This window comes from Coenobita brevimanus, chromosome 14 (assembly GCF_032717465.1).
Source record: "Coenobita brevimanus isolate Jiangsu-jjx chromosome 14, ASM3271746v2, whole genome shotgun sequence".
Taxonomy (NCBI): Eukaryota; Metazoa; Arthropoda; class Malacostraca; order Decapoda; family Coenobitidae; genus Coenobita; species Coenobita brevimanus.
In genome coordinates this window covers 23,196,274-23,209,674 of record NC_136967.1, presented here as the reverse complement: position 1 = coordinate 23,209,674, position 13,401 = coordinate 23,196,274, and the positions used below count along the sequence as shown (strand labels likewise).

Below are 13,401 nucleotides of genomic sequence, written 5' to 3'. Positions count from 1 at the left end.
CTCCCGTTATTACTTAATCTCACGTCAACCTTGACTTTCGCCATCACCAAGTGGTGGCACGAAAGTTCACTCCCCTAACCTCTGTAGGCTCTTGCATCCATTACAGACCTTCTCATTCTCTCATCCACACACACGTAATCAATCATTGCCTTCCGTTCACTCACTTCACAAACCACCCATCTCATCTTTCAGCACGTATACCTGTCGACCGTTTTGTGCCTGAGGAGGGTCTTAGGTATCACCATCCCTCTCCCCATACAAATTCCCTCTAGAGCACTACCATTCTCATCCACTTTTTCAGGCACACCACACTCACCAACTACTCCATCCACCTTCATATTCCCTATTTTCCATTCATATCTCCAATCAAAAACACTCTCTCATTCCTCTCACTCTCGGACTTTTCCATGTATCGTTCCTTATTTGCCCAGAACTATTCTCTCACTCTGCTTGCACGATCTTGCGTTGGGGCATACACACACACAATCGCCCACGTCCGTAATCTAACTTTCAGTCTTTCCCACACAATCCTTTAACCAATTGAAAAATTCACTCTTGTATTTTCTCTCTCCATCTCTACAACACTACAGTACATGCATACATAACCAGGCAAAAGAAATACATATGGTTATTTTTTTCTGGCTGCTAATTTTACTTAACACACACACACACACACACACACATATGTATATATATATATATATATATATATATATATATATATATATATATATATATATATATATATATATATATATATATATATATATATATATATATATATATATATATATATATAGCCTCTGTGGTACAGTGATAGAGTGTGCGTTTCGCACACTTCTGAGCGCGGGTTCGTCTCCCGCCAGAGTTGTAAAAACTTTGGGAAGCGTTCACCAGGCCACATGCTATTTTGGCGGACACAACGGGTGCTGTGGTTGAACCAATTTCGCATACTATACTCCGTTTTTTTATTGAGGCGAAGATGCACTTGACAGGTTGATGACGATTGACTGAATGCAACATGTCCAAAAAATATTTACTAACCCAAATTTCCCTCTCAGATATTTGTTGTCAGTTAATAATGCTAGATTATGAAGTAATGTTGCATTCAGCCAATAACCACCAATCTTTCAAGTGCATCTTTGCCTCGATAAAAAAAAACTGAGTATAGTATGCTTGCACCCAATCGGCTTAAGGCGGGCCGATTACACTTGGTTCACAGACTACACACACATCTAAAGCCATTACAACACTACAATTACACTCATAAGCACTTCTCGCCCTACATACAGTCTCTGCCAGACAGCCTAAGCCACTGAGTAAAGATACATAGATACATTGGCTGTTTCGTCCCTGCTTTGGTAGGGATAGGCCGGTCCTGCAGTGGACCTCAACGGCTAGTGATGATATATATATATATATATATATATATATATATATATATATATATATATATATATATATATATATATTTGTATATATATATATATATATATATATATATATATATATATATATATATATATATATATATATATATATATATTTACCTCTCCTCTAGTCAAAGCGGGCCTGACAGTAAGCTTCAGTCAGCCTGGGAGCTTCCTGGAGGTGCCTGCGTGGCGTGAGGGCAATCTGTTCCTCAGCTTCAAGACCAACAGGCAGGGCAGGGCCGTCGTCGCCTACCAGCCAGCATACCACCCCAGCCACGCCACCTTCAGGATCACGCTGGTTGGAGGTAAGGGAGATGTGAAGATGGGAAGGACTAATTTTGTAGGGCAGTTTCTCCTAGCCTTCTTGAATACCTACACTGTTAAGCTGAAAGTGTAAAAGAACATAAACTTGCCTTCTCTGTCACTCTGAAAAGAATTATTATCTTACAGTATTAACATACACAAGAAGAAGTAGAAGTATTTGGTGTTTTTATGAACCACACTGAAATGAAAATTAACAAAAAGTTCTATCTGTAACTTACTGCAAAATATCAAGGATTCTTTGTTGCTTCCAGACCCAATTGCGATTCCACACCAAAGACCCCCATCTTAAACTTAACGCACAAGGAACACAATAAAGTGTGATTGAAAGGAAAACAATGAATGTAGACTTATTCTTATGCTATGAATCTTCAGCAGGTGTGAATTATTAGAATATCTGCGTGTTTACTGGCCTAAAGCAAGAGTGTTACCAGAAAAGAAAATATGTGTGTAGACATCTTTCCAGTTTTTGAACTCATTTGTAAGAGGCATACATGTCTGTAAGATGAAACATACTGTACTGTTACTTCAATCAATATCATCATTATTGATTGTTTGAATGCAATCATACAATTAGCACTCATTCAGTATACACTGATCTTCATTACAATCACAGTGCGCACGCACACTTTTATGTATGTTTCAGAGCTATACTAGACATGTACAGTCACTCATAAAAGAAACGACCCCCCCGGCCAAGACACCTTTCAACCAATATGATATCGGTCCTGGTAACACTGTAAATGACGTCAGGTGTGGGGGTGTGAAGCTGCGTTTGGGGGAAGTTCAAAGTTCATTCTAAGTGTGTCGAGCCCATTCATTTAACCCCTGAGGCCGGGGGTTTCATTTGCATCATGTGCGGCATTAATGCATAAATGTTCGGGTATGGGATTGTGTTATCGCCTGAAAGTTCGTTGATCTTGTAGCATAAAGTTAATATGTGTGAAGGACAACATAACAAGTCAGATATAAAGTATATTTGACTCGAAATGTGGATTGAAGCAGTGTTTCGTGCAGATTAACTCCGCCCTCCTCTCAAACACCCCTCCTCATCCCCCCAGATGGCTGACGTCAAATACACTGTTACCAACACTGAATACCCCGAGTTATATTGCCTCTAAGGCAGGGGGGGTCTTTTCTTTTATGAGTGACTGTACATATTACCTCCAATAATTTCCATGCAGTGGCGTACCTGAGGGGGGGGGAGGGGCTGTTTGAAACTGCCCCCCGGGCCCCCAATTGAGGGGGGCCCCAAAAGCCTTAAAAATTATAAGCTTTTTATTAATATTTAAAAATATATATATTTATCATCCCGACAATCCCGGCTGAGATATTAGATAACTTTTGAGAATGAGATATCTGCAACTTGTAGCCAAGCTGTAGGCCTAAACCTTCCGAAGTTCCGATACATTCGAGACACGTCTCAGTCGTCACCTGACATTGAAACCGGTGGGTGCAACGCCGCCGGCTCTTGAAAATTGGCTTTTATAACAAACAACAGTACTGTCTACGACTAACTGTGAGTATAAATTATAATTGGATATACTTTCTACTGTAATAGCGTATATAAACATATATATATTTCTCGTTTTTGTAATTTTATAGAGTTGAGAGGATTACGGGACAATATTTAGAAGTTGCCATAACTGGTTTTTAATGACCAAAATACATTTTCCTGATGTGTTTTACAATATTATTAATGCTTTAATGAAACTGATAATTGTTTTTGGTGCTGATGAGTTAGGTTTACCTTAGATTAGGTTAGGCTGGGTAGGGTGAGGTTAGGTGGTTTGCTACATCGTAACATCAGCATAAAAAATTTCTACCAGTTTCCTTAATAACACTGTAAAACACACCTGAAAAATGTACTTTGGCAATTAAAAACCAGTTATGGCAAGGATTACGAATGTTAAACTTACACTATAAAGCCTGCCCACAATTTTCTTACAGTATACCTATGGCTGGCCCTAGCTTTTTGGGGGCCCCGCAAAGAACCTAGCCCCCCGGGGTCCCAAATCTCTAGGTACGCCCCTGTTTCCATGTAAACTGCCACCAAAACAGTTAAAAAGTGAGACGTGATGCAGTATTTTAGCTATTTTTTTTTTTTTTTCATACATCTGAAAACGAGGATAACAACATGTCATGAGCTGTAAAATACAATTTAATGATGAAGATATCCCCGAACAAAATCATGAAAGAATACAAATCATTTCATCACTCTATAATAGTAAAGTATGTTTTAAAAATCTGTGTAATGGATTGCGTGAAATGTTAGTTACGGCTGTGAGGTGTGTGTGTGTGTGTGTGTGTGTGTGTGTGTGTGTGTGTGTGTGTGTGTGTGTGTGTGTGTGTGTGTGTGTGTGTGTGTGTGAGGTTTTGCAGTGTGAAGTGCAAGGTGTGGCAATGTGAAGTGTGAAATGTGTGTATGCTGTGGTAGTGTCTTGTATTACACAGTGATAATAGTGACGCCTACGATAATCCTCATCTCTGAGTTTGCAGTACTGAACCTAGTGTCTGACCCCCCCCCCCCGCTAGACAGGGGTGAAGTCCACATACAAATGTATGTGAATGTCTCCTAAAGCATCGCCACGTTATTAATGCCTTATAGCTTTAGCCATATATTTTTCTTCCCCCAAAAGTTGCATTGAAATACTTAACTTGCTGCTGGACCTCCCCTTCACAGACAGAGAAGTGGAATTCATGTACAGGTTCCATGGGATCACACACCGGCACACCCTGGCCACCTCCCGCCGCCTCAACACGGGCAGCTGGCAACAGGTACTCATCGACATTCACGATCACCAGGTGCGCCTCGTCGTCAACTCGGAGCAGAAATTAATCGATATAGACAAGGACGCTAATCTGGGCGTACTCGACGGGTCCTTGTTCCTGGGTGGTGTTCCTCCGTGAGTAATCACTGCTGATCAGAAATATTCATTGTACTATCGTTCTGGTTTTCAATATTTTCAGTAAGACAGTAAGAATACTTTTTCTCCAATCATCCTTGACACAGCCAAGCGATTTTAATAATGATAAGAGATAACTTTTTAACAAAAGGGTTGAAAATAATCTCCACTGACTTCTTAGATATTATGTTGTGCTTTTGTTTTAGTCTTTGTACCTGCTAACGACCGATAAACGACTGTATTTACATACTGGGAGACTCCTCACATTGAAGTTTATGCAGGCTTATTTTTTTGTAATTTTCAACCTATATTTGGAAGCAGTAACTTAGAATCAGTAAATCAAGCCCTTCCACCAAATGCTTGAAGTAAATGAGTTATGTTATCCCTTGGTATTATCTCTCAGGCATGCATTTCCAAGTTTTTGAACACGTCAGTATCATGTTTTCATGCACAGACACGTTACTGCAAAATCATTTGGCGAGGTTATCTTCCTAAGGTTTGGTGAAGGTATCAAAGTAAAATCGTACCATCTAAGATAAGCCATAGCCCAGTGAAAATTGGTTGTTTTACTATATCAAAAAATTCTCAGATAATATTAGGGAGATAATATATTTCCCCACAGTGCCACACAAGATGAGTGAAAGTTCTTTACAATATTATTTATTCTACAAGAGATGCTAATCATTCTTTGTTTAATATACTCGGTGAATCAACATTCACAAGGATGCTTAGAACTTGAGAGACATACATGAACCTTTATATAGCTCATTTTGCCCATTTCTTATTAGTAGGCAACTTGGTTTTGGCAATGACAACTATCTGTAGACCTTATAACCGAAACATGTGTACTACATATGGATCATCCATTTTGTTGTTAGGTTTACCATTGCACGGGAATCGCGTGATCATTAATGTATTCTGCAATTCTAAGTTACCAAAAGGTCGGCACGAGTGATGTTTCTTTTTATCATTTAGTATGTCTGGTAATTAGGAATCATTTAAAAGTGTTACGTCATTTCATTTATACCTGCATAAAAATACCCACAAATGGATATGTTCTTTACTGAGAATATACGGCAGTTACATCTTCTCACAAGGAACTTATCCAGATATGAGTATAATTCTTCCATTCGAAAAATTCACTGCATTTTGAAATGACAAAATTCCAGCATGATCAGAATATTCATCTTGAATTTATTCATTAGACAACATTTGGCCGAGGAGGAGGAGCAGGAGCAGGAGGAGCTGGAGACTCTGGTGGGTTGCATCCGAGGCCTGACCCTAAACGACGAGGTGATGGACTTGACCCGGTACATCAGGGGGGCACCTCGCGGGGTGGGCGCCCACTGCGAACCCTCCTGCGATCCCAACCCGTGCAAGAACGGGGCCGCGTGTATAGAGATGTGGGGGTCCTACGAGTGTGTCTGCGAGAATCCTTTCGCTCATTCGGGCAAGAACTGTGAACATAGTAAGTAAAGCTCAAATATAGATTTTTTTTTTTTTTTTACATGTTACATTTATCTCCTTTGCCCGCTTCGGCAAGAACTGTGAACAATGTAGGTAAACGGTTCTGGATTTTTTCCTTGACATGGCTGTGACATCCCCTTAGTCATTTATCGAATTTTGCAGCTAATACAGACAAGCTGAAAAACTTCAAGCACAAGTCCAGTATAAGAAGGAGCACTGAGAGAGCGCAACACCCGCGCCACCAATTGGTCTTGGTCTAAGGGGCTAATATTTGATTCTGCCAAGTGAGACCTGCAACCGATTTCAAACACAATTACTTCACCCTTACCTGACCCGGAACGCTTTCATCAGATTTGGTCTAAATTAAATCAAGAGTATTTGAGCTGACCTTGTCCTCTGACCTTGACATTTGATCTTTCCCTGTGACCTCGACGTTTGACTGATTGTTCTTAAAATCTAATCCTTTTTGCCTTGGTAACCTCTGAAGCCCTCCACTGAGGCAGATCTTAAGGGAAAGTATTGTTTAAGCTGACCTTGTCATGTAAACTGTCTTAACCTATGACTTGAAAAGCAATACGTCAGTCATTTGTGTGATTCTCAACACTTCCACCTCGTCTGGTTAAAAATCAGATGAAAACTGTTTATTTAGCTCGCAGACACACGGCTCAGTCTTTAGCCTTGCCCTGTGACCTTGATCTTTATTACCGGGTATTCTCAAAATCGAGGACCTCTTTCTTGCCTTACTCTCAGATTTTCCCCAGAGTTTGATATAAACTGGATAAAAACTGTTTAAGATGACCTTGCATGGTCATACTTTGATCTAGCCCTGTTCTAATCGACAGGTGGTAAACCCCTTGCCTGACCGTTAGCATCTCCATCATGCTTGGTTAAAATCGGATAAAAGCTGTGTGAGTTGTTTAACTCGGATAAAACCTATTTGAGTTGTTTTGCACACACACACACACACACACACACACACACACACACACACACACACACACACACACACACACACACACACACACACACACACACACACACACACACACACACACACACACACACACACACACACACACACACACACACACACACACACACACACACACACACACACACACACACACACACACACACACACACACACACACACACACACACACACACACACACACACACACACACACACACACACACACACACACACACACACACACACACACACACACACACACACACACACACACACACACACACACACACACACACACACACACACACACACACACACACACACACACACACACACACACACACACACACACACACACACACACACACACACACACACACACACACACACACACACACACACACACACACACACACACACACACACACACACACACACACACACACACACACACACACACACACACACACACACACACACACACACACACACACACACACACACACACACACACACACACACACACACACACACACACACACACACACACACACACACGTTGAATAAAGCATAACGTACGCTTTCTCTTGGCGAGAACTGCGAATCGAAGTCATTTAACAGATGTCTTCTGGTAATTCAGTGAGCATTTTATCTTCTGTTTCACCTTTCCGGACATAAACACAGCGTCTGGTTTGGCAGATGAGTTTCGCATCTTACCTTTTGTCCCAGTTTTCAAGTTTTCAATAAAGCAGCCTTTTTCGTACAAGAGTTTAGTACTTCAGTTTTTATTCCAACTTTCCAGACATTGTCTGAGACGTAATTGTCGTACTCGGGTTTAACATTTCACATTCTACTTTACCGTTTCCGACACCAGTTATAAACACACACTTTTCTGGTACTTGAATCTAGCAAGATCTGAATAAATCGCCTTTTTGGTACATGAGTTTATCATCTAACTGTTTACTCCAACCTTTCTCAACAGAGATGTTTTCCTGGTACTCTAGTTATGATATAATATTGCACTTTACTTTTCTAGACAACAGCTTGATACAAACGTCGTTCTGGTGTTCAAATTTAACATTTTGTCTTTTCTTCCAGCTTTCAGTTTCCAGCACAGACACCTTTTTGCCACTCAGGTTTATCATTTCACCTTTTACTTCACCTTACCTGACATCAACATTGACGCCATTATATTCAGTTTCAAGTTTATTCCATCTTTACTCAGTTTTTTGGTATACGAGTTCAGTATTTCATCTTTTGTTCCAGATATTAGCAATGAATTCCTTATGGCATGTGAAATTATCATCTCGCCATTTATTCCAACTTGCCAGACATCAACGCAGACGCCGTTACCTTCACACACGAGGACTCCAGACTCAGGTACTTCGTTAACGACACTGAGAGCCTCGGTGAGAATAACTTGCTCAACAACAGCTTTCTCTTCAACTTCCGCTCCCACTCCCACGAAGGCATGATCCTCTTCGCCCACGACTACCTCCACAACTTCCTGCAACTGCATCTGGCCGCGCCCAATGAACTGGTACTCCTGTTCAACTCTGGGAAGGACTTTGAGAAACTGAGCGTTGTGGCCACCGACGAAGGTAAGGGAACCAGATGACCAAAGTTGCGGACGAACTCTCTCCCTTTCGTCTTCTATGATCGCATTAAGTCATTTTTCTCAGGTTACCACTGAATGACTTTATTCAGCCGGAAGAAAGCTAGTAGTCAGTTACACTTTAGGGTGTTAGAAACTCCACAGTTTAATTAAATGATCTGAAATAAAGCTGAATACAATACCCAAGCGCGTTTATGGTAGCGAAAGTGTTAACCACATGACTCTGATGATGTTTTTTTTTTTTTTATTCCTTATATCTCTAGACGATTTTATAAAGCTCAGTAGAGATAGTTCGAAGTGAAGGGGTTAGATAATTCATTAAACTTTTCAGTTGTGAGTAAACCTTGCAAATATGAATATGATTGTTTGGTGGTAGGTAGCAAGAATGAATTAAACTAACAGGCCATCACTGTGAATGGGCTGAAACTGTAGTTGTCATGGAACTGATAGCAATTCCTTTCTGACTTATACCTACTGTTTTTTTTTTTTTTTTTTTTTTTTTTTCACGTGAGGGAACGAGAGAGATCCATACAAACGGAATGATGCAGACCTACCACAGTTAACATTTTCAATAGCTGTAGAATACCTAATATCTTATTTTTTGGTTAACGTTAAATAATTATATTATTTACTTGAAAAAATCATTTACCCACAAGAAGAAGCACTCAGAGAGTGCAACACCTGGCTCACCAGCTGGTCTAAGGGTTGTATATTTGACATTCCCTGCGATCTAGATCTTTGACTACTTACTCTAAAATCGAATTACTTCATTCTTGTCTAACCCATAACGCTTCAAACAACATTGGTTCAAATCATATAGAAATTGTTTGAGATGACCTCGCCCAGTGACAGTGACATTTGACCTTTCCTTGAGACCTTGACCTGATTGACTGTTCTCAAAATTCAATCTCTTTATCCTTGTTTTACCTTGAACCCTAGAGCAAAGTTTAGTCTAAAATCGGATAAAAAAGTGTAAAAACTGACCTTGTCATGTGAGCTTGACTTTTGAACTCTTGTTCTGTAAATCAACAGGTCAGCCTCTTACGTGATCTTCAACCCATCCACCAACTTTGATCCAGATCGGATCAAAACTGTTTAAGTTATTTTGTTCACACACAGACAAGTGGATCGGACATTGACTTTGCCCTGTGATTTTGACCTTTGACTGGTTGTCTTAAAAACTGAATCCCTTTGTTACTGCTTGCCTCTTAAGACTGTCACCTAGTTCGATTAAGCCCAGATCAGATGCGTCTGAGCTGACTTTGCCCTGTGGCCTTAAACTCTGACCATTCTCTGTGACCTTGCTCTTTGACTGATTGTTCTCAAAATCGACTCTTTTATTATTGCCTTATTTTCAGCCCCTCCCCGAAGTTAATTCTCAATAGGATAAAAACAGTTTAAGTTGACCTTCTCTGTCATCGTGATCATTGAGTTACTGTTAAAAAAAAAAAAAAATGTTTACTGCTTGACTGATCCTCTGTTATTCCACCAAGTTTAGTTAGAATCGAATCAGAACTGTTTAAGTTATTTTGTTAACACACAAACACACAGGTCGAACTTTGACCTTGACCTTGACTGATTGCTTTCAAAATTGTCATTTCACGTTTGTGTTACCCACAGCCTTTCCCCATAGTTCGGTCTGAATTGGATAATAAATTTTTTACTTTGATTTCTTTGAGTCATCGTTTGACCAAACCCCGTGACCCTGACCTTTAACCTATTTTGTCAGTATCAACTGGCTTACTCACTGGCTGTCCTTGAACCATTTTTTCTAAGTTCGGTTACGGGATAGAAACTGTTTCAATTATTTTGCATACAGAGAGAGAGAGAGAGAGAGAGAGAGAGAGAGACTGATCAAAACCTATCGCTAGTTATCTTTTACTGCACTAGCGCTCGCAAAGCTTTGCGAGCGCTAGTGCAGTAAAAGAGTTACTTATAGCAAAAAATTTTCAGTGATTTGAGTATATCGGTCCAAAATCATAGCTAGTAACATGCATTATATCTAGTCAGTGTTTAGATATACTGTATATTGTTGTATGTGCGTATTGTACAGTAAGCACACAACAATACTTGTGTCATCTGTAGACGCACTGAGTTCTCTATCTTAGGCTACCACAAAATGATTTTGTCCAGCTGAGGGAAATTCTAGTGACCAAATGATTCTTAATTATCTGAATATACTCTTGGACTGTCTGAATAAAACAGTTTGGATTTAGCCTGAATAAGATATCTAAATGTGTTCGTGGCATCGAAAGGGTTAATGGTGGATTTCTGTGCATCTCACATAATTTCCATGTGTACTTTCTTTGTTCTCATTGACCCTGATCTAATTCGTATTTGCAGTGGTGTTCAACGAAGGGCAGTCAGTGCAGATTGTCGTTGAGCGGACCGAGTTTTCTTCGAGCATGCACGTCTACACAAAAGGCTCCTTCTTCAACGCCTCCGTCGACGCTGGTATCCTGCTGCTGCAGGAGGAGGACTACGAGCAGTTCCCCTTCGGCCAGAGCCAGCCTGTGCCTGAGATGGTCTACTACCCTCACTCCGTCACAAAACCTCATCCATATTTTCAGGTAACATCCCTCTGTCCGTTTTATCGTAACATCCTTCTGTTTTTCCATTTTACCGTAACATCTTTTTTTGCATATTACCTTAACATCCTTATATTTCTTTCTCTTATCCTTTTTTTTTTTTTTACCGTTGCGTCCTTCTATCCTTCCATTTTACCGTAACATCCTTCTATATTCTTTGTTCCACTTTACCGTATCATTATTCCTTTTTCCCGTTTTAGCTTAAAATCCATCATGTTTCCCTTTTACCATAACATCCTTCTGTTTTTCCCTTTTACCATAACATTCTTCTATTCCTTTCCCCTCTTGCCGTGCAGTTTCTGTTTTTCTCCTTTACTGGAACATCCCTCTATATAATATCCCTTTATCCTTTTGATGTTTTTATATCTACCACAAAATAATATAAAAACTAAATTTAGTATCGATCGTTTGGCACTGTTCCAGAAAATGTCATAGCTCTATTTGAACTATTTAAGTGGTAGGTGGGGGGGGGGCTCACCATCCACCCACTCTATGTAGTGCTGCTCTTGGGTGACTGCCGTTTCCTGTCTTCCTTCCTTCTTTCCTTTCTTCCACTTCTATCTTTCTTTCCTTCATTCTTTCCTCTTCCTTCTGTCTGCGGGTGACTCTGCACTGAGTGACAAGCCAAATGGTTTTCTGTACACCAAGAAACCAGTTACTACGCTGGGTGGTTACTATATAACCAGACTATGGCACCTGGGGGTTTAGTAGGTAATCAAGCAGCTCCAGTCGGATTGAGCCAGGACAGGTTTATGTCCAAGGGGTAGTTGGGGTTTATTGTTCACATAATGCCACTCAATGATGAGTGAGGCTGGTCACTGTCATCTAAAATGTCAGGATCAACTTGTCTAGCTCCGGGCTCCTACCCTCCTTATGGGGCAACACAAGATTAGCTGATGATGATGATGATGATATTATCATCTGACAATAAGCAGCCCCAGTATATGACAACAATGCATAACTTTTGGTTCAAAGAGGCGACAGAAATGGCTTATGAACATATAATGGTAGTGAACAGTTCTTACCTTCTATAGTTTGCAAAACGTATGATATACAGTATGAGGATGATGATAATAAGGGGAGGTCAGTGGAGCGAACTATGGTCTGCAGGCATATGGGTTTAGTCCTAACTGTGGCAGGAAATAGCTTAAGGATCCGAATTTCGTCAGTCTTCTATTCCATGACCCTCGACAAACTTTAAAACAACATACCAGTCATTACCACCACACCAGACCTGAATGAGATATCCCTTGCATAACTCAGTTCGTACCGCCGGTGACATGAACATTCGTGGTGCCATCTACTGGCACATGAAAGCACTGTTGGGCCTCCGACAGCAGGGTTTCTAACCTATGTTTTGGGGCGATTATTGAGCGTGTTCATCTCCGAATATAATTTGAAAATAGAAATATGGGTTAGGAAGACGAATAGATGGATGCATGGATCAAAATATATTGCCTCAAAATTTTATTCATTATTCTTACTTTGGCACTAATAAGTAAAGTGCCTTAATCAAGAGAAAGGTTAGTTTTAGATGTATAACACAATCCAAACATCCTTATTTCTACCATCATTTATGAACGACTGTCCTGTGGCGCGTGTTGTGTTGCAGATATACCTGGGTTCGGCCAATGACTACCTCTACGACGTCAGGTCCTCCATCATGGGCCTGGTAGGCTGCGTCAGAGGCCTCAAGATCGGCTCAAGGATCATCTCCTTCAGCAACTTATTGGCCAAATCCGACTTTTCAGGTTAGTGAACGTCTCACAGCAGTCCAGCAGTGGAACTCACAGACATTTACAATTGCTTACATGTCACAACTTTTATTTGTTCATTCAGGAAGAACAAGACACAGGGAGGATTTCTGTATTATCTTTTCCATTGTCTTCATGACGAACCTACAGTAATTTTTGTCGTGTATATATATATATATATATATATATATATATATATATATATATATATATATTCTTTAAGAGGAAGAATAGAGATGAGAAGATTCTGCATTCTCATTTCCTTGTAATTCCTGTAAAAGCAAACGGTAATAATGGCTGGGAATTTAAAGTTTGTTCGTAAATCCAGGCCCAATTCCAGTCGT

At 40.2% G+C, this 13,401-nt stretch overlaps 1 protein-coding gene across 1 annotated transcript in view; it reads left to right on the top strand.

Annotated features, from left to right (window-relative positions):
* axo (axotactin) overlaps nt 1-13,401 on the top strand; it is a 106,029-nt gene that overhangs the window by 53,808 nt on the left and 38,820 nt on the right. Inside the window, 6 exon segments of the mRNA XM_080265183.1 lie at nt 1,562-1,738; nt 4,438-4,673; nt 5,885-6,128; nt 8,432-8,701; nt 11,059-11,285; nt 12,916-13,054. Coding sequence (XP_080121309.1) covers nt 1,562-1,738; nt 4,438-4,673; nt 5,885-6,128; nt 8,432-8,701; nt 11,059-11,285; nt 12,916-13,054 — 1,293 coding nt within the window.